Raw genomic sequence first — 21,019 nt, 5'->3', positions numbered from 1 at the left:
CCGGTGAACCTAAACCAATAGACACCTAAGAGAGATTAATAAGAAGGTTGATTTCGATTCTAATAATCCATCAGCGGGTGACCCACCACCCATCAAGACCCATCTCCATACTTAGGATTATTTTTAAAATACAATGCATTTTTTATATATAAAAAAAAGGTAATATTAGTAACTATCACTAGACTGAAAAAAAATTGAGAAAATACTACTGACTCATAAAATTTTGGAAACTACTATTTTTCAGTGATGTGAAAAATCAAAACTGCCTTCAAACAAAAGACAAAAGATGTATCAACATACTTTATTCAATGAAAAAATACGTCATTTAATAAAAATAGCATCTTATAGGAAAACTATAAATGTATTACTTAGAGGAATCATGTGTTTTTGACACAAAAGTCATGTATTTCGAAAAAAGTTGTTGTATATTTGAACCCAAAAAGAAAAAAAGGGTATTATAGAGAAGATGAACGCAAATATATTGTATAGTTTGACTACTATTTGGTCAAATGGTAACTTCTTAATTTCTTTCTAGAATTGTGCTATCTCGTACATATACCAAAAAAAAAAAAAAAGGTATTATTATCTTATAATTTTTATTGGTTCTACTCTACTCCCTATGGTGTCTATTCTTCAGATAAACTTAACTCTCTTTGTGAAACTTATAAGTTGCAACATGTGACTGTCACTGAAATTGGATTTTAATACAACTTACAGAAAGAGAAATCTTACAAAACCAGAACTGATAAGTCTGAATGGTTTGACCATAGTAAACTTAAATTCTGATAGTGGAACTTAGGAAATGAATTCATTTCAGTAGAATAGGGTTAGAAAAAAGTTTTTCACATCAATTGTTTAAGTCCAAAAATTTAATCTTTATTAAAATTTCCTTTGATTCAAGAAGATATCATGTGGACTTTAGCTTTAGTAAGAACAAAAAAAAAAGCATAATGACATTATTTTTTTGGTCAGATATGTTTCTCTTTACACACATACACATGAAAAATAAGTGAGTCTCTCTCTCCATGTGGGGAAGTATATGTATATACAAATGCATTTATGTATATAAGATATGAGATGATAATAACAAAGAGATTTCTCACAAGTAACAATCAATCTTTTTCATACAAAGGAAAACAATCTCTAAGATAACAAAAGCCTCTTTGTGCCTATCAAAATCAAAATCTCTCTCTTTCTCTTACCTCTTCTCGCCCACTTGGTTCTCCAAATTACTTTCCACAAAACTCTTTATTATATATCTATAAATATACAAAACGTTTCCATTTCCCTCTTAAATCTCCAAGTCAAATTATTCCTTTCCTCTCGTTGATGATACTAATTACTAAGATAACGAAATCAAAGGCATAGAACTCGACGACATTGTTTTTTTCATCCCCAAGTCTCTCCTTCATTCACCATTGAAGCAGCCTCAAAAAAAAAAAGTTAAAAAGAATGAAGAAAACGACGCGGCTTCTCGATCTAACGGCGGCTATGATTCTTCTCCTCCTCTACGTGGCTTTTTCTCTGCCACTCGTTTCCGGCGACCCTGGCCGGCGCGTTAGTATGACACTGGTTCGAGACGCCGCTGCTCTTGGTGCTTGTATGTCCTCCTCCTTCCTTCTTTTTGTCCTAAATCTACTTTTGTTTCTTTTTTTTTTTGGTTAAACAATGATGTTTTCTTGAATTTATTGGACTGGAAAAAGAAAAATTGATTGATAATATAAGTTCTCTATAAGTTTTTATCAGTTTTGTAGCTGAGTTCACTAAAGGTTACTAACCGCATGTCACGCAACATCATCAAACATAATTACATAAACCAGTCTATTATCTATCATTACTTACGTTGAATTTTCATATTTTAACCTTTTTTTGTTTTTTTTGTAGTTTGCTTGGATGGGAGCTTACCGGCGTATCATTTAGACAGAGGGTTTGGTGCTGGATCAAACAATTGGCTTTTGCAGTTTGAGGTAATTAAATTGTTATTACATTTACTCTTAAGTCTCTCTAAGTAATGATTAACAAAATGTTTAAAAATTAAACACAAAACGGTTGTTATTCTTAAAAATGATTGCGCTTATAGAATAATAAATGAACATATGTTCATATATTTTATAATCATTTTCTGCGCATAAATATCGGTTAGTGAATTTGTTAGTCTCTTTGTTTTTAATTGGTCCTGCATAGTCAAAGTATTGCTGTTGTAACCAACTCCATGAGTAGGCAAAATAATTGAATCCAGCTAGCCTATGTATGAATCAATATATTTTCCTGTGCGTTAATTAATCTACGAAATATTAATCAATGAAGTTCTTAAAATAAATAGTGATAACGATATGAAGTCAATTACTATTACTTCTCATAATAGTATAATACTATGCATTAACTATTTCGATGCATCACATAATTAAATTTTAAATTTTGACCAGCTGTAGTACTTGATTTCTAGTAATGTACACACTTAAGAATACCCGAATCCACCACAAAAATTACGAGTTAATTCGAGATCAAAAACTTCTAATTACGGCGCCGTTTTAGGAACTTTAGAGCATTATCGTGTCTCGAGCTAGTTGGATCGTGTCTCACGCCTTTCACTTTATGACGCGCATTTACTACAAACATTCTCGTCATAGTTCTTTTCTACTAAACAGAACCACATTTATTTTTATTTAGTCAAACACTTATTTGTCTATAAAGTACTGTATGTTTCAATTCAAGATTGTTTGAATAGTAGCTATTTTACAAGTAAATTATTAATATAAAAAATAAGAACTGTTATAGGGAGGAGGATGGTGCAATGATATAGCATCGTGCGTGGAAAGAGCAAAGACCCGTCGAGGCTCCACACGTTATATGGGCAAGACAGTCGTCTTCTCCGGAATCTTGAGCAACAACGCCTCTCAAAATCCAGGTCATTATTCTTTCTTAATACGAATCCATGCAATATCATCATCATTATGTATAAAAATGCAACCTATTTAAATTTATTAATGGAACATGTTTGCTTGTGGTCTGGTCTCTCTTTCACGTGATGGTTCAAATGTTTCTGTTAACAATTCGTCTTTTTTTCAATAAAATAATTCGTTAGAAATAATCATTTTGGCTCTATCTCTTTCTATTAATTTAATTATGGCTTTCTTCTACTTCTCCATACTTGCTTCTTTTTTTTTTGTCTTTGTCCCCCTTCCTTTACGAACACACGCTAACGAAGTATCGATCTATCTCAAACCCATGTCAATTACACATTTATCCTACCTTTCTCGAGTTAGGTATCTAATTCAAGGGAGGTTAAACTGTCATTGTGCATATCTTGACATGTGAAGTCCAGTTTTGGTCTGTCTTGAGTCAAAAACTTGTTTTGGCTTTATTAGAACATCGTTCACACACAATACGTCATACACCACATTGGTTGTTGGACTTTGGACTTGAAAGAAAAAGTTATGTAATTCAGATTTTTACAATTGGAACAAAGTGAGGCTGAGGTACTGTGACGGAGCTTCATTTGCGGGAGATTCACAACATGGCAACGGGGTAAAACCGCTTTTAACCACTTTGTTTTCTTTAACCGCTTTTAATAACCGGAAATGATCTGGTTAATGATTTTTTTTCTTACTGATTTTAACCAATTGAATGAATGACAGACGTCACTGCTTTATTTCAGAGGACAACGAATATGGAATGCCATAATTCTTGACCTTCTTCCCAAAGGTTTATCAAAAGCCCGCAAGGTAAAAATTCTTCTTTTATACGGTTTGGTTTGGTATTTGGTTTAGTTACATTTCTCGAATCAATTGTTTTTTAATAATAACCATCAGTCAAGTATGTATGATATGATCTCTAGCTAGTTTAAATTAGCCTTACTGATTTGAATTTATACTAAACCAGTCAATTCCATGAAAATTAACCGGTACGCAGGCTCTTCTGACCGGTTGTTCAGCTGGTGGTTTGTCTACGTTTTTGCACTGTGACAATTTCACGAGCTATTTGCCCAAAAACGCAAGCGTTAAGTGCATGAGCGACGCTGGATTCTTCCTTGACGCGTAAGTTTGTCTACAATCAAAATGCTTTTGATGATCTAATTTTGTTTTGGTTTACCAACAAATATACGGTTCATCTTGGTTTAACAGAATCGATGTAGCAGCAAACCGGACAATGAGATCTTTTTACAAACAGCTTGTGTCTCTACAGGTACTAAAAAAATTCTCAACTGCCCATAAGTTTATAACTTTTCTTACATTTGTGGATCAAACTTTACAGGGTATACAAAAAAACCTCGATCCAACTTGCACACACGCATTTTATCCTGAACCATCTCTGGTACAATCACAAATCTTTAAATACATTTTGAACTATTTCTTACAGTATTAAATATAAATATCTAAATTATTCATTTGTAAATTCTTTTTGTAGTGTTTTTTCCCGCAATACATATTACGATTTATCGAAACGCCATTTTTCATCTTAAATTCAGCCTACGACGTATTCCAGGTATGTTTTTCGTTAATTATAATATCGGTTCAATTTTGTTTAAACCGGCAGTTTGGTACGTCTAACCATTTGTTTTAATAAATCAGTTTCATCATGGATTGGTTCCACCTTCTGCTGATCGAACCGGGCGTTGGAACCGTTGTAAGCTTAATGTGACATCATGTAATCCACACCAGCTCGATGCACTCCAAGGTTTGAAACCTCAATTGATTCGGTTCAAGTGACAAAACCGGCAAAAAAATAAAATAACTTGAACCGACATTCCGGTTTTGTTTTCGCAGGGTTTAGGAAAGATATGTTGGGAGCTTTGATGAACTTCTTCAGAAATTCTAGTAGAGGAGGAATGTTTATAAACTCATGCTTCGATCATTGTCAAAGTGCTCTAGAGGAGACTTGGCTCTCTCCTACTTCACCGAGAATCCACGATAAGGTATAATTATAAACCGGAATTTCACTTTCAATCGTTTTCAATTTCCGGTTTAAAATGGTTTAAAACGATTTAAAATTGTTTAAAACGGTTTATAACCGGATTCGGTTTGAGTTTCAGACAATTGCTGAGACGGTCGGAGATTGGTATTTTGGGAGAGGTGAAGAAGCAAAAGAAATTGATTGCCCATATCCATGTGATAAAACATGTCATAATCTCATTCCAGCAGCTTCTGCAACAGATTTTTTGGTAAATCTTGATATTTGGTAACTATTCAATTACAGTTTACTATAGACTATAGTCAATTACATTTTCTCCAAAAGTTTTACGTATTTTTTTTACGCATTACTTACTTGTAAAGGTTCGATTAAATCCCCAATTGAGTTGTGTAGTTATATATGTTTTTCTTTTTGTTATTCAAGGCTTCTAATGCTCCAGGCCATAACTATCGCGGTACACAGTTTACTCTTCTTCTTCTTCTTATCAACTTTTTTGGTTCGTAGTTTAGTATAACTTATAATCTTCTTTTGGAGATGATTTTGTTATGTAGCATCGAAACCAGAACAAAGAGACCAACTCTCATTTTGTTTTGGTTATGTTTGTATAATCAGAGAACCTTAAGTCAAAGGCTCAAAGCCAAGTTGATCTAGATGATCTTATATATTGATTTTAGAAGTTGAAGTTAATCCAAGATTGCAGTGGTGAAATATGTCCAAATGTGACATATAACTCAATAACTACAATACTTCATAGCGATAATGGCGTAAATAATACGGTAATGCAAACAGAGGGAATCACAAACGTTTGAAGGAAATCACTAACAAACAATGTCTCAAATCCAAGCACCCGAAAAGACTTATATAAACATATATTTACCTAGTCCTTAGACCTAAAATCACAATCACACATAGCCAAATGCCAATACAAGATAAAAGCAAGATTGGAAAAGAAAAGAGAAAACCAAGCCAAAGATACTAAAGTCACACAAACAAATTAAGAAAAAAAAGGGAGAGAAGCTGTTGTTATTGCTCCTCCTGCACTTCCTCTTCATCTTCTTCATACTCATAACCTTCTTCCTCATCTGCTGTTGCGTCTTGGTACTGCTGATACTCCGACACCAAATCGTTCATGTTGCTCTCGGCCTCTGTGAACTCCATCTCATCCATTCCTTCACCAGTGTACCAATGCAAGAAAGCTTTCCTTCTGAACATGGCTGTGAATTGTTCACTCACACGCCTGAACATCTCCTGGATCGATGTCGAGTTCCCGATGAATGTAGATGCCATTTTCAAACCCGTTGGTGGGATGTCACAGACGGTTGATTTCACGTTGTTTGGGATCCACTCAACGAAGTAGGATGAGTTCTTGTTCTGAACGTTGATCATCTGCTCGTCCACTTCTTTAGTGCTCATTTTTCCTCTGAACATGGCTGATGCGGTTAAGTACCTGCCGTGTCGTGGGTCAGCTGCACACATCATGTTCTTCGAATCCCACATCTGTTGAGTCAGCTCAGGGACGGTTAACGCTCTGTACTGCTGTGATCCACGAGATGTCAACGGTGCAAACCCGACCATGAAGAAGTGGAGACGAGGGAATGGGATTAAGTTCACTGCAAGCTTTCGCAGGTCAGAGTTTAACTGACCCGGGAAACGTAGGCAGCAAGTGACACCACTCATCGTTGCAGAGATGAGGTGGTTCAAGTCTCCAACTGAACAATAAGACATGTCATATATGCATCGACAACAATTTCAACTCCTAATCAATTATATATATAACTACAAAAAGGAGAAGAAGAGGCTTACAGCTAGGAGTGGTGAGTTTAAGAGTTCTGAAACAAATATCATAAAGAGCTTCATTGTCAAGAACCATACACTCATCTGCATTCTCAACGAGCTGATGAACAGAGAGAGTTGCATTGTAAGGCTCAACAACAGTGTCAGACACTTTCGGAGATGGGAAGACTGAAAACGTCAGCATCATCCGGTCAGGATACTCTTCCCTTATCTTTGAAATCAACAACGTTCCCATTCCAGATCCTGTTCCTCCTCCCAACGAGTGACACACTTGGAACCCTACACATCATTCATCATTCACATCATCATCAACCACACACGATTCATAAGTCATAACTATATATACATGTCACACAATTCCATGAAATGGGCCTTTAATGGGCCGAATTCAAACCTTGCAAGCAGTCACAGTTCTCAGCTTCTTTACGGACGACATCGAGAACAGAATCGATAAGCTCAGCACCTTCCGTGTAATGTCCTTTAGCCCAATTGTTACCGGCGCCGGATTGACCGAAGACGAAGTTATCAGGACGGAAGATCTGACCGTACGGACCGGATCTGACACTATCCATAGTCCCTGGCTCCAGATCCATCAAGACGGCACGTGGGACGAACCTCCCGCAACTTGCTTCGTTGTAGTAGACATTGACTCGTTCGAGTTGCAAATCGTTCTCTCCTTGGTACCTTCCGGTGGAATCGATACCGTGCTCGGCGCAAACTACTTCCCAGAACTTAGCTCCGATCTGGTTTCCACATTGACCACCTTGAATGTGAAGAATCTCACGCATCTTCGATTGCTTAAGCTAAGTAGAGGAGACTACAAATTTGAGAGAAAGAGAGAGAGAGAGAGAATTTGAACGGTTACGACTTGCGAAGAAATGAAGAAGACGAAGTGGTTGGTTTTTATACTGCGTTCATTAACGGAGACGTGCCGGTTCTAACTGTATCGGTATACGTAAACCGTACCAGACTTAACCAGAAAACCAATTATTTGAACTTTCACAATACTTTACTTTACTTTTATTCAATTTTTCAATCCATATGATATAATTATTTGGATTTTGGGGTTAGTGAAATAGGATTTTTATGAATATTAATTCTTAACTAATTGAACTTAACCGCGAAACCGAAGCCAAAACCAAAGTTAATCCCCGGTAGATTGAAAACCGGTAACGTTGGTTTGTCTTCTTTATTGCCGCCACGAATGACGGAGGTAAGTAACGGCTGTTAAGTCCGTTGGTCCACTACATAAATACTCCACTCTGCAAATAATTGTGGTTTTTTTTTTTTTTTTTTAAAGCAAGAAAACATTCGGTATATTTTTCGTCAGTTTGTGGACAAAAAAGGGGTTAAATTCTACTACAAAAAAAAAGAAACGAACAAATCAAACAGTGTACTTCTTTATTTACCTTTTTGTAATATGGCTTGTTTTCAAATATAAATATTGAACAACTAAATTTTGATATTTTTACTACTTCCTCAAACATATAATAAAAACATTGAAATATTTCTTTCCTTTTTTGTTTGGGGTGCATTAAACTAAAAACAAACATCTGAATTATCGGATTTGAAAGAATAAAAAGAAAAAAAAAACAGTACAGAAGTACAGATGGGCACAGAGTGGGATCATCAGGTATTTAAGTAAAGTCTTACGCGCTACGTGATGCATGTGAAGACTGAACCATTGAAGATAACAAAAGGCTGCGAGATCTGAACAATTCTCTACTTTTGTTTTAATTCTTGCACATGAAACGAACCGTGACAGACACGTGATACCAACGGCCGGAAAAATCACGTGACTCAGATTCATTACTGGCCGATGTAAATCTGATTAGCGAATAATAGATAAATTGATCAATAGTCTGATAATTTAGAGACTTGAGAGTTTGATAAGATTTACAAATTGGCGACACAATAATTCAGAAATAGGACTTAGTTAAAAATATATATTACAAAAGATTAGATGTGCAAGTAGAGTTTTCGGCTTTAAAATTTACCTTTATTATAACTTTTTTGTTTGTTTGTCAAACACCTTTATTATAACTAAAACAAACATAATTAAGGTGTTACTTTGCTTGACGGCAGTCTAGTTTGTGTGGATGTATTTAATAGCTTGAGCTTTATATATATATTATTATTGTAATCATACAGTATTGTAGTGCGATGGGTGGGTCTAAATCTGAACAGTAACGTGCAAATCACTCTATGATCAACTAGTAATATTTTTTAAAAAAAAACAGGTAAATTTGGGACCTACGTGACATGAAATTTAGAGAGAAAAAGACAGCAAAAACAAAATTATTGTGGCCTATATCGGAAGCAATGTATCAAATCTCGAAGAAACGTATTTATTAGTCTCAAAGTTACACGAGCAACTTGTGGTGGGATCAGTGAGTAGTAGTAGCCATCAAGTATTCAATAACCACCATCAACTTCATAACCAACCATATCTTATCTACGCTTGACATTTTGGGATTGAAAGGTGATGGTTGTTGTTTACCAAATTTAAACTAATTTCAAACTCACATTTTTGGCTGGTGGTTTAGGCACTTAGCTCATTATTCTTTTTGACAATTGATGCATAGATTCTTGTTACAAGATACTAATCATGAAATCTAGAGTGAGTTTCAAGTCACAAATTCGAAGCTAGAAAATTTTATGAAGTTTATTTTCCGTTTTGAGTTTTCGTGTTAATATCCTAAAGTTGGAACATATGTCTCTAGTCATCTACAACAACATCGAACCGGATTTTAAACAAGTTGAAGCCGGTACGTTATACGTGTATATATTTGGTTTTCTCTACACAAAGCTAAAAAATACTCAAGAACCGGTTTGATTCTGCTTGCTCCAGTACTTCATCTCCCACTGTAGGATTCTCGTAGTCGTACTCTGTTTCCTCTTCACAACCGAGTAAAGCGATGCCGGGTCATACGGAGGCGGCATGGTACACGGACCAGAGTCCGCAGGGTGCTTCACAAGTGATTCCGTCATGAACTTCCGCTCGTTCCCACTCCTCGGGCATGCCATTGTCTCCGAGCAAATCTCCACGGCATTCCGGGGAATCTCAGGTTTAAACAGGAGGAGTTTCGAGTATTCGGTTATAAGATGGTACATGTAATCATACACATAGTCCATCTTGAGTTCTTGTTGAATAAAATCGCTCGCCGCCTTTCCCATATCCTGTGCCTGCGTTGATATTTGCGTTTTCATCATATACTAACGAGGTACCAATTGATGAAGACCAAGACCATCACAAAAGAAGCTCCCATGTGGATTAAACAAGTACCTTTTGAACGTGAGTGTTGCCCCAATCAACGGCGAACTTGATGGAGCGGCACTTGTCCTGCTCCCTAACGGGCCAATAATGGTGAGCTGGAAGCAGGCCTCGTGTGAAGAAATCATAATAATGAGGTTTCACCAGCAGAGTCACAGAGTCGCATGCCAAAATGTACTTCTCGCTCACCGACCATGCAGAACCTTCTATATATATCTTGTACCTGTTACATAAAGCCATAAACATCACCTTATTTCAACTTTGCATAACATAAACGTATGATTATAATTGAAGTCTACAAAAAATTACACTACCTGTGATGGCATTGGCTCGCTAAGTCTGATTGCTTGTAACCTTCCTTCGATTCTTTGATCCAGTCCTACACGATAAAATCCAAATGCACACATCACAGTTAGAAAAAACTGTTGTAAAATTTGCAGGTGTAACCAGCAGAATCTTGAAAATTATTACCTGAGCATACAAACGAGCGTTCCACTCGTGTTCTTCAGAGACATTACATTTCATGAGATCTTGTCGTGTCTCTGCGACCACTGGATTCCCTTTCCAGTAAGCATAAGGCTCTCTGTTTATCCAAGTCCTCCTCTCGTTCCCTTCTCTTAGTTCCTTCAACAAACTCTCCCACGGCTTTATATTCACCTCCGCCCTACAAAATTACATCGGTTTGACTGATCAATTCAAAACTATTGGGGTGTAAATCGAGAAAACTTTAAAAATTCAAGGGTGCTTTGTTTTATTACCATCCCCAGAAGGACCAATCAGGAAACACAATATCAAGCGTCTCTTCATTCCCACAGTACCGAAAAAGCGGCGGAGGCGACGGCGCGTTAACTCCGGCGAACTCCGCAGCTCTAACGACCGGCCAGTCAACGCAGTCAAACATAAGCTCGAGATCTGGAATCTTCCCAGGGTACTTCCTTAGAAGCTGTAAGAATCCCCAGATTGTGAACACGTCCCTCGTCTGAAACGCGTCTTGAAACTTCTCCACGTAAACCTTCCCGCCAACGATCGCTAGCCGGAAGTTTGCCGTCTTCTTGGCTCCCTCCAGTGCTTCCCTCGTGATCCCTGTCTTCGCCCATGGACGGAGATCCTCGTGGATCCAACGGAAGTAATCGGGACACGTGGCGGTCGGAGGGTGGTTTGGATCGTCGTCTCCGAAGCTCGTCGTCGTCGGGTATTTGTTTCTCGGGCATGTACTCGCGGTGGTGGTTTCGTTGGCGGAGCAGTGTAGTGTGAACTCGGGTTTAGGGTTTTGTGTAATTACGGTTGTTGGTGGAGGGTATTTTGGGGATATCGTATGGGTTTGGGTTTTAGTCTTTGGCGACGCCGTCACGGCTTCTGTCAGAACCTAAAAGCGTGAAAACGAGTTGCATAGTTTAGCGCCAAACTGAACCGAACCGAATCAAAATTCATCAATCGAACTAACTATATTCAAACAAACTAAACCAACCAAAAAATTAATAAAACTTAATATACTTTTCATTAAACATAAAAAACTAAAAAATCAAATAATAACTTATTAAACTTTCGTATATCATATATGTTTCGTCCAAAGTTCGAATCGATTGGAATATTTAATTCGAGTTCTAAACAACGAAACTAAACCGGAACCAAAACCCGGTTAAACATCCCTATTTTTTTTTTTAAAACCCCAAAACCTTTAACCGGAAAGTCTCCTCAATATGCCTAATTTGCCTACTTGTGAGCAGTAGCGGGAGACAGCTAATCGAACTGAAAAAAAAAAGTCATACATGGGTCCAAATAGTGGAACACGTGTCGTGTTCTGCCTAATTCGCCGACAACACCAACCAACCAACAACAATAAAAAATTCTCTCACGTGAGAAAAGGCACAAAACTCAAACCCATAAAGAAGACACAAAACAGCGAAGAATTAGATTTGAGAAGAAACGACAAGTGGAGTGTCGTTTCGGGTGACTGACGGTAGGGTCGAGGAGGAGGCGCGTGGAGATAAACGCACCGACGGCTAGGAGGATGACGAGGGAGAATAGGGCGTATGATCTGTTGGGAGATATTCCTAAACCGGACTTGATAAAAGGAGACCAGACTGCGTCTGTGAAATGACGACAATGCCCTCCCGACGACCCGTTCTTGGACTAGTTTAGTTAGTTGACCAACATTAATTTATATAGTCGTACCTACACTACTTTGATTAGGTTTTTTAGGCATTCTTAGATTAACTACGTTAGACCCGGGCAATATCGCAGTATGTTTTTCTATCCATTTTTAAATGTATTTAATGTTAAAAAAATATGTTTTTTCTCCTATAACTTGTTGTGAAAGATATATTGGTCTAGTTTAATTTTGAGATATTTTTTTTGTAGTTTAAAATTTAATCATCTATAATTATATATAGTTTTGTTTGGTTGTAAACTCGTCAAATCATGTTCACAATAATCAATATTGCCTTTGAAAATTTGTCACCCTAATAAGCCTCTTTTCATTTTTTTTTTGGTTTTAAGTGGAGCTGTCCATTTAAACACATTTTTGTGGATGGTAATAATTTGTTCTATTAGATCCCCTAATTTCCTATATTACACACCACCAAAAGGGGCTTTGTTCTTTTCTAATATTGACCGTCAAATGTGATTTTTAAATATTTGAACAGAACTACAGTTGGAAAAACCTACAAGGCTAAGAAATACATATTTATCTAAATAAAAACCTAAAGGTAGGGTGAATTGTTAAGCCGCATTGGTTCAACTCCTTTCTTAAAATCCTTGATTTTTATCGAAAGCAAAACTATGTCAGAGTGCACATTCTTACATAAAACATGTCCTCCACAAGTGAGAGGGAAGTTATCTTCAATTATATTTAGATAGGTCCACGTTTAGTTGAACTAATCAAATTAAAATCCTCGGAGCTACGGTCAGTATATTGATGAATAGAAGCACATGCTACTAATTCAAAGTAGAAGATCTAAAACTCACACGTATGTAGAGAATTCTGCAAGTTAGTATTACAGTTACAAGACCTTAGCTACATACAATATTATCTACCTTCTTCGTTTCTCTTATCTCTTAACAAGATGAGAAGAGATGAATTGATCATGGCTTATACAAATAGATTCCAAGTAAACATATGTATAATGTTCCACACAATTGACATTTATCAAGAGCTTTCTATCTCCTATCATAAAAGCAGTTCAATTGTAGAAGATGTGACTGACTCATGAAATAACCTGTAAACGAGAAAGTGGAATTTGTCATTAAAAAACTTGCCTTATAGTGTTAGTAAATTGTCTTTGCTTCTGCCATGGCCCACAGGAGGGAGTAATCAGGTCCAATATCAGTGCAATGAACCTGGAAAAACTGCGAGATTGAATACTAAAAGCTGCGAGTTCTTTTCAGATTGAATACTAAAAGCTGCGAGTTCTTTTCTTTTTTTATTCATTGTCTTTGACATTCATTTGAAGAACAAAAAATTATAGGACGATTAGTGTATTCGAGTGATTCTTGGATGAATTCTTAAAGCCTTGAGAAAAAAATGTTGATTGTAAATCTTTTGGTCGAAGAGTTTTTGTTACGAATAAGAAATATGGAGATATTATATTCTCAAGATGTACCACCATCCACGAGTACATGACTTTCGTAAATGTCACCTTAAACAGTTTTAGTATTCAGAAGAGTCAAAGTTTGTTCCTTCGTTTTATGTGAAATATTTTTTTGATCAACCTTAGTTTTTTTTTTTCTATTATCAATAGAGTCTTTCCCAGATTAAGCGAGAGATTTTTATATCGTAAAACACATGTCCGTTTGACGACATCATATTGACATTTGAACTCATTGATCTCTTGTGCCGTTTACTTCAAGCCACTTGCTCTGTTTCTTTTCACGACATCATTTTTTTTTCATCATTCTTAGCCAAACAAGAGCAAAATCAGAGAGTTCTTTAGAGTTGGTGTATTAAAAATTTAACTTTGTATATTAAATGCTAATTAGTTACATGGAGTTTGTATCTTTCAGTTATAACTGTTCACATTTATTTACCAATTAAATAGTAGGAAGATCTCTCATGCCTATATCACAAAGCCAACTTATTGGCTAATCATCCAAATTTTGCTCCCACAAGTCCATAAATGGACCCAACAAGACACAAGAGACAGACAAACAAGCAAACGAAGCTAACACCTCTAAGAAGAAGCCATGGCCGCGTCCAACTTTGTATCTTCTTCTGCATTATACACATCTCCACAGGAAAATAAACTGCCAAAGGCCAAAATCCAATTGCCCCCAACACTCCTAATACTTCATTGAAGTAGGGAAACATCACTGCCACTCCCGTTGTGATCACCACATATATCGTTCTCAGACACATCCTCATTGGATTAAATTTCATCGTTCCTCCTCGTAACATTGGAAGTTTGAAGTCGTAGAATCGGGCAATGAACTTGTTTTGTGGGTATTTCTCAGTTAGGCATCTCTCCATAGCCGCGAAAATGGGTTGACTGTAGACCTAAAAATGGCATTTTATATGTTATAAACGTGAAAATGATTTTAATTCTCGATTGTTTGTTTGCATTTGAACATGTTATATCAAATCAAATCTAATGTATTGGTATTCTAAACATATATTCTTGTATTGTTAATTGTAAATTCAGTCAAAACATATATGTATACATCTCCACATTCTGAAATGTGGTTTGGTACGCATGTGAAGGAAAACATGGACGTTTTGTAGAATACCTGGTATCCACCAACTAAGTGAAGAACAATGCAAGCGTTGGCCAAATCGACGAGCCAGAATGGCTCATAGAATCCGAAACCGGTCAAGAGATTTCCCGGGGTGGAATCTCCAAAGGCCGCATAGCCTAAACATCCGCAACAGAAGAAGAAGAATGTTTGGATGAATACCGCAACCGTCGAGGCTTTCTTCATCGTTTGCTTCTCTGCCGGTGGTGATCTCAATGTGTCCTGTCCTTAATTTTCATTCAACCCACATAAAAAATATAGGTTTTTGATCAGCAAACTATGTCAACCCATGCTCTTGTGATTTAACGTACAATTTTTAATCTTTTTTGGAGTAGTTAATGTTTTAATTTTTCTTACTTAGTATCATAATGATACTATCATTATGTGCATAAAAGGTAACTTATTTACCTGAATCTCAAGAAGTATGATCGAGAAAGGATATGAAAATGCAATGTTCCCAAGAGCTTGGAACACTAACCATACTTTTGCACCTCTGTTTTCTGCTGGACTTCCTCTTACACTTCCCTCAATTTGTCGTTTTTCTCCATTTGAATGAAACATTAAAATATTCAATTGTCTTACATCTCAAAATCTATTGATAATTTGATATTAAGTGAAGTCGACTGAGTATCAAAAGCAAAAAAAAAAAAAAAAAAACTAAATATGAGAGATGAGTATATTGTCTCTATACCTATGATTTTGCCAAGGGCAAGGCCGATGCCAATCAAGGAGTAAGCAAAAGACATAATTGCAGCGACAACAGAGAGCCATAGCATGTTGTGGAAATTAGGGATTTGTGACATAAAGATCTGAACTAAACCAAACAATAGCATAAAGTAGTTGTTGTTGTCTCCATATGAACATGTTGCATTGTGTCCTTCTCTATGATAACAATTCGATTTCATAATTGCTCTGTAAAGAAATGGAAGAAACTCTACATATCAACTAAAAATCCAAAGAAAAAAAAGAAATAACAGTTTAAATATGTTTACCTAATGGATGTAGCTGTAACAATGGTATAAGCAATGCAAAAGCCCATAAGGTTAATGTATACAACAGCCCCACATACGATTTCATTCTTCTTCCCTGCAAATTAAACTAACCATCTTGATTAACAAATTAAAATATAACTATAATAATAATGAAAAATCCAAATTATAAATAACACAATATTTAGTCGTTTCCCATTGCATGTATTCAAATTATTGATCTTCAAAACATATTTTTTTTCATTAGATGGACAGCTCTAGCTAGTACGCTAGTTGAATCAGAATATGGGTTTTGAAGTTGACCTAAATACACTTGAACGGCTTGAGCGTAAGAATTAAGTCGAAGGGGGCCGTTGTCAGGATCGGGGTAACGGTAGCAATCGGAAAGAAGAAAAGCAGAGAGAAGTGTGACTCCCGCGAAGGCTATAAGCGCGACCGGACCAGCTATCCAGCCGAGCTCTGCCGTGGCCCAAGCCAACGACAACACTCCTGCTCCTATCACTCCTGTTATTATATGTGTCACAGCCGTCCATAACGTTCCTATTTTTTTTTAATTCAAGAAAACAAAACGTGACTATTTTTAATTAGCAACTAAATATATATAATACTCTGTTTAATTATATGATTACTAAAGGGTTTACCTGTTCTTGTAGAAACTGAATCACGAAGTTGAGTTTCGGTTGGTGTTATAACTTGAGACTTGGCATCTTCTTTGATGTCCATTATTATTTTGGATGACGAAGATGAAGATGTTTAGTAGGTTTACGTATATATATTTATAGGGAAGACGAAATGAATACGTTTAATCTTCTTGGGGAAAGAAACTTTGCTTGAATGAAATGAAAGACAGATGGTTGTCCACTACTACTATTGTAATTTACGTGTACTTATTTATAGTACTCGTGTTTCATGCGAATAACATAAGATATTTTTTTCGATGGTCGCATTTACCCATTGGTCATTGATTGGAATGGATGAAACTAATTTAACAGTTGGGTGGTCTATTTCTTTTTTTTTTTTGTTTTTTTGCTTAGAATGCAAAAAGGAATATGTGTTTGCCATACTACTTTAAATTCTGTCCATCCACAATAACTTTATTATCCACTTTTTTATTTTAAGGATGGATTTCTCTAATATTCTGTTTCTTAGGTATATAATTCTATCGGTCTGTTCGTAAATGGCATTCTCATCTCAGCATGTGTTATTATTACGTCAACCAGAGAAATAATACAAATACGTTAACCATCACTTATTTATTGAATAGGTTATTATTTGTTTATAATGAGTATATCAAAATAAGTTGGTTAGTCATCTAGATTTCGCTCGGACAAGTCCATGGATCGATCCAACAAGAGCCAGGAAAGAGACGAGCAAGCAAACAAAGCTGAAAAGTCGAAGAAGAAGCCAAGGTCGCGTCCAAACACGGATCTTCCTCTGCAGTATACACATCTCCACAGGGAAATATACAGCCAAAGGCCAAAAGCCAAGTGCCCCCAACACTCCAAGTACTTCATTGAAGTATGGAAACAACATCGCTATTCCCGTTATGATCACCACATACGTTGTTCTCAGACACATCCTCATTGGATTCACTCTCACCATTCCTCCTCGTAACATTGGCCATTTTAAGCTGTAGAATCTGGCGACGAACTTGTTTTGTGGGTATTTTTCGGTTAGCCATCTCTCCATAGCCGCGTAAATTGGTTGACTGTACACCTACAATGGTATTATATATGTTAAAAATATTAAAATGTTTTTTAAAAAAAATTTGGTTTACAAATATTTTCTTTTTTCTTTCTAGTATATTAAAAATTGTGCATGGTTTGCTTTCTAAGCTGTGATTACGCATGTAAACAAAAAAAATATAGAAATTGACGTTTGAAACACTAGATGTGTTGGTTAGATTGGACCAGGGGTTTGTACGTACGATACCTGATATCCACCTACTAAATGAAGAACAATGCAAGCGTTGGCGAAATCGACGAGCCAGAATGGCTCATAGAATCCGAAACCGGTCAAGAGATTTCCCGGGGTGGAATCTCCAAAGGCCGCGTACCCAAAACATCCACAACAAAGGTAGAAGAATGTTGTGATGATTACCGCAGCCATAGAGGCTTTCTTCATCGTTTGCTTCTCTGCCGGTGGGGATTTCAATGTGTCCTGTCCTTGATTAGCAATTTAGCAGACTATTATGCTCTTGTGATTTAATGTAGTTAATGTTTTTATTGTCTTACTTAGCATCAGTTTGTATGAAGGTAAATCATCTACCTGAATCTCAAGAAGTATTGTTGAGAAAGGATATGAAAAGGCAATGTTCCCAAGAGCTTGGAACACTAACCATACTTTTGCACCTCTGTTTTCTGCTGGACTTCCCTTTACGCTTCCCTCAATTTGTCGTTTTTCTTCATTTCAGAAACAAAACAAAATATTCAATCATTTTCTATCTAAAAATCAATTAATGACAATAAAAGGAGTTAATTACCTTATCAACACTTAAAACTCTTAATGATTGGTTAGTATCACAAGTAACAAAGCAATATTAATCTATATAAAAGATCATATGGCTTATCTTTACCTATGATTTTGTCAAAGGCGAGGCCGAGGCCAATGGAGGAGTAAGCAAAAGACATAATCGCAGCGACAATAGAGAGCCACAACATGTTGTGGAAATTAGGTATTTGTGACATAAAGATCTGAAGCAAACCAAACAAAAGCATGAAGTAGTTGTTGTTGTCTCCATATGAACATGTTGCACTGTGTCCTTCTCTATGATAACAATTCGATCTCATAATCGCTCTGTAACGAAATGGAAGACCCTCAACATATCAATATTATTTCACCCAAAAGAAAAAATATATCAATATTGTAAATCACAACATTTCTAAGAGATTAAAAAAATGTGTAGGTTTAACATTATGTTACCTAATGCAAGTAGCTGTCACAATGGTATAAGCAATGCCACAACCAAACAGGGTAATGTATACAAAAAACCCACATACCATCTGATTCTTCTTTCCTGCAAATCAAATTTACTAACTGAATAAAATAAATCAATTTTAAATATATATATATATATATATATATTTGTAGTAACCAAAAATGTAATCATAAATGGTCAGGACTCATTTTTTGTCAAAAAAAAAAAAGGTCAGGACTCATTCTAGACTACTACTATACCACTCGACCAACACCATCAGACCAATCAAACAATCTATATATGTTTAAAACTAGTTTACTTTGTGTGTGACTGTGAATGATATCAGAATATGAGATCTGAAGTTAACCTAAATACAAATTAACGGCTTGAGAGTAAGAATTTAGGCGGAGGGAACCGGTTTCAGGATCGGGGTAACGGTAGCAATCGGAAAGAAGAACAGCAGAGAGAAGTGTGACTCCGGCGAAAGCTATAAGCGCGGCCGGACCAGCGATCCAGCCGAGCTCCGACATGGCCCAAGCCAACGACAACACTCCTGCTCCTATCACTCCTGTTATTATATGTGCCACCGCCGTCCATAACGTTCCTTTTTATAAAAAAAAATTAAGAAAACACAAGGTAACTATTAGCGACTAAATACACATTTAATTGCTAATTAATGCTCATGATTATGATACTTTACGGTTATATACCTGTTCTTGTAGAAACTGAATCATGAAGTTGAAGTTCGGTTCGTCTCATAACTCGAGACTCGTCAACTTCTTTAGTGTCCATATTTTTTTCTCAGACTTTTGTTTGTTATGGAAGATGAAGATAAGTAAAGTATGGTACTTATGTTATGTGTGAAGATACATAGTATTTTATGTTATGTGCAGCTGGTTATGTATGTATTTATGCGAGAAAAGGACATGGAAATATGTTATCTTCTCGAGAGTAGAATTATCGTGAACAAGACGACATATATAATTTGTCATTTACCATTATTATTGGTTGATAAAATGGATGGTCACGAGTCATTATTGATTGGAATGGTTTGACTTTCCTTTCTTCAATCAACATCCCAACTTTTCATTAACCAAATAACAATTACACATTGTCTATATTCGGTAGGTTTAATCTCTAATTAATATGTGAAATATCAAGCATAACTCTTTGTTAGTCTATATAGGTCGCACCATTACTTTCTCGATTTTGATGTGTGAACAACAATTTAGCTTCGCTTTATATTTCTCTTTCAAACAGTAACTAGTAATTTAAAATGACATCTTTTTTAGAAAAGAGATAATGTTCACTACTGTCTTGTTTGTATAACAATTGCGGATGAATAATCTATTTGATGAGACGTATAAACTATAAACTTATTATTATTTTTTTTGAATAAAATATAAAATTTATTCGAAAAAAGCGTTTTACATCAACCTTTGTTTAAAATCTTTGGTCAAGCAGTATGTCTATCTAAATTACATTACATAACAGAGGGATATATTGTTGTTAGCCACATTGCCATTGCTGCTTCGTATTTTCCTTTACTGCGAGTATAGATGGAGAGTAATCTGTCTCGTATTGTCCGGTCAAGTTGAGTAAGCAGAAGCGGAGCAGGGATTGGTGTTTCGCCGTGTCTCCTCCTGTTTCGTTCCCTCCAAAGAGTATGGATGGTGGCTTGGAAAGCGAAGCGCACTAGGTACAAGGTAACAGAGTTCAATGCCGCATCAGATATGAGAGCAAGATTATCCTCCCAAGTAGTTGAGAACCTACTTGTAAGGACTATAAACTTATTGTGCAAAAGAGTGAGTTTTTCTCACGAGAAATTGTCATTTAGAAAAAAAAAATACATCACGAGATTAAAAAAAAAAAAAAAACTAAAAAATCTCCTAGACTAAAATAAAATCTATAGATTGTTTGGAAATGAACCATATAAAATTGTTGATCTATATCCTCTTAGTTGAGACTAAAAAATAATAATATACATATCAAGATGAGGAATCAAAATTGTATAAGTTAACAGTTGACAAAGATGATTTGAAATCGTTTTGTCTGAGGGAGGGAAACTGAATTTTTATTCTTTTATAGTTGTAAGTTGAGATTTTTGCTACATCAAAGAATTTTGTTCTTCTCAAATCTCAATTTTGTAGATTTTGACAATCACTTAACGGTGCAACTGACGTAGATTGTTTTTCATCCTAATTTTGCGTTGTCAAGATAAAGTTCAATATATTTTTAATTCTTTAAAGTTCAATATTTTATCTTGGTCAGTCTTTTATTTTCTCCAATTGAAGATTTTATTGATATAAACAGTACACAACAACCGAGCAAAAAAACCCACAAAACATACGACAATTTACAGCGACTAAAGAAAGTCCAACTGGCCCAACATTGCATCACTTACAG

The 21,019-nt window shown here is 35.9% G+C and overlaps 5 protein-coding genes across 8 annotated transcripts; 1 reads left to right on the top strand and 4 right to left on the bottom strand.

Moving 5' to 3' along the window:
* LOC104736397 (pectin acetylesterase 9-like) lies at positions 1,097–5,802 on the top strand. 2 transcript variants are annotated; one of them, XM_010456367.2, is made up of 13 exons: positions 1,097–1,600; positions 1,885–1,967; positions 2,779–2,908; positions 3,449–3,528; positions 3,639–3,725; positions 3,913–4,037; positions 4,125–4,185; positions 4,255–4,314; positions 4,408–4,485; positions 4,572–4,677; positions 4,767–4,915; positions 5,033–5,161; positions 5,335–5,802. In XM_010456367.2, the coding sequence occupies exons 1-13, from the start codon at positions 1,453–1,455 to the stop codon at positions 5,413–5,415; spliced, it is 1,317 nt and encodes a 438-aa protein (XP_010454669.1). In that variant the 5' UTR covers positions 1,097–1,452; the 3' UTR covers positions 5,416–5,802. The 2 variants fall into 2 exon arrangements, with proteins under 2 accessions (XP_010454669.1, XP_019090677.1); XM_019235132.1 differs by having other exon boundaries at positions 5,033–5,178.
* Positions 5,745–7,571, bottom strand: LOC104736398 (tubulin beta-8 chain). Its single transcript, XM_010456368.2, has 3 exons — positions 7,100–7,571; positions 6,715–6,984; positions 5,745–6,620 (listed from the first exon to the last, which is right to left on the bottom strand). The coding sequence occupies exons 1-3, from the start codon at positions 7,491–7,493 to the stop codon at positions 5,935–5,937; spliced, it is 1,350 nt and encodes a 449-aa protein (XP_010454670.1). The 5' UTR covers positions 7,494–7,571; the 3' UTR covers positions 5,745–5,934.
* On the bottom strand, positions 9,349–12,240 carry LOC104738132 (O-glucosyltransferase rumi homolog). The gene is made up of 7 exons (XM_010458358.2): positions 12,208–12,240; positions 11,939–12,112; positions 10,738–11,345; positions 10,451–10,643; positions 10,294–10,358; positions 9,992–10,202; positions 9,349–9,891 (listed from the first exon to the last, which is right to left on the bottom strand). The coding sequence occupies exons 1-7, from the start codon at positions 12,238–12,240 to the stop codon at positions 9,526–9,528; spliced, it is 1,650 nt and encodes a 549-aa protein (XP_010456660.1). The 3' UTR covers positions 9,349–9,525.
* On the bottom strand, positions 13,976–16,547 carry LOC104736395 (probable amino acid permease 7). 2 transcript variants are annotated; one of them, XM_010456365.2, is made up of 7 exons: positions 16,338–16,547; positions 16,000–16,236; positions 15,700–15,793; positions 15,399–15,619; positions 15,116–15,249; positions 14,702–14,929; positions 13,976–14,471 (listed from the first exon to the last, which is right to left on the bottom strand). In XM_010456365.2, the coding sequence occupies exons 1-7, from the start codon at positions 16,417–16,419 to the stop codon at positions 14,064–14,066; spliced, it is 1,404 nt and encodes a 467-aa protein (XP_010454667.1). In that variant the 5' UTR covers positions 16,420–16,547; the 3' UTR covers positions 13,976–14,063. The 2 variants fall into 2 exon arrangements, with proteins under 2 accessions (XP_010454667.1, XP_019090570.1); XM_019235025.1 differs by lacking the exon at positions 13,976–14,471 and having other exon boundaries at positions 14,702–14,934.
* LOC104736396 (probable amino acid permease 7) lies at positions 16,929–19,494 on the bottom strand. Of its 2 annotated transcripts, XM_010456366.2 has the most exons (7): positions 19,324–19,490; positions 18,981–19,217; positions 18,619–18,712; positions 18,272–18,492; positions 17,965–18,098; positions 17,629–17,856; positions 16,929–17,412 (listed from the first exon to the last, which is right to left on the bottom strand). In XM_010456366.2, the coding sequence occupies exons 1-7, from the start codon at positions 19,403–19,405 to the stop codon at positions 17,005–17,007; spliced, it is 1,404 nt and encodes a 467-aa protein (XP_010454668.1). In that variant the 5' UTR covers positions 19,406–19,490; the 3' UTR covers positions 16,929–17,004. The 2 variants fall into 2 exon arrangements, with proteins under 2 accessions (XP_010454668.1, XP_019090569.1); XM_019235024.1 differs by lacking the exon at positions 16,929–17,412 and having other exon boundaries at positions 17,721–17,861; positions 19,324–19,494.

Source organism: Camelina sativa, chromosome 13, assembly GCF_000633955.1.
Source record: "Camelina sativa cultivar DH55 chromosome 13, Cs, whole genome shotgun sequence".
In the NCBI taxonomy this organism is placed as follows: domain Eukaryota; kingdom Viridiplantae; phylum Streptophyta; class Magnoliopsida; order Brassicales; family Brassicaceae; genus Camelina; species Camelina sativa.
Note: the sequence above shows the minus strand (reverse complement) of the source record. Positions and strands in the feature narration are given on the sequence as shown.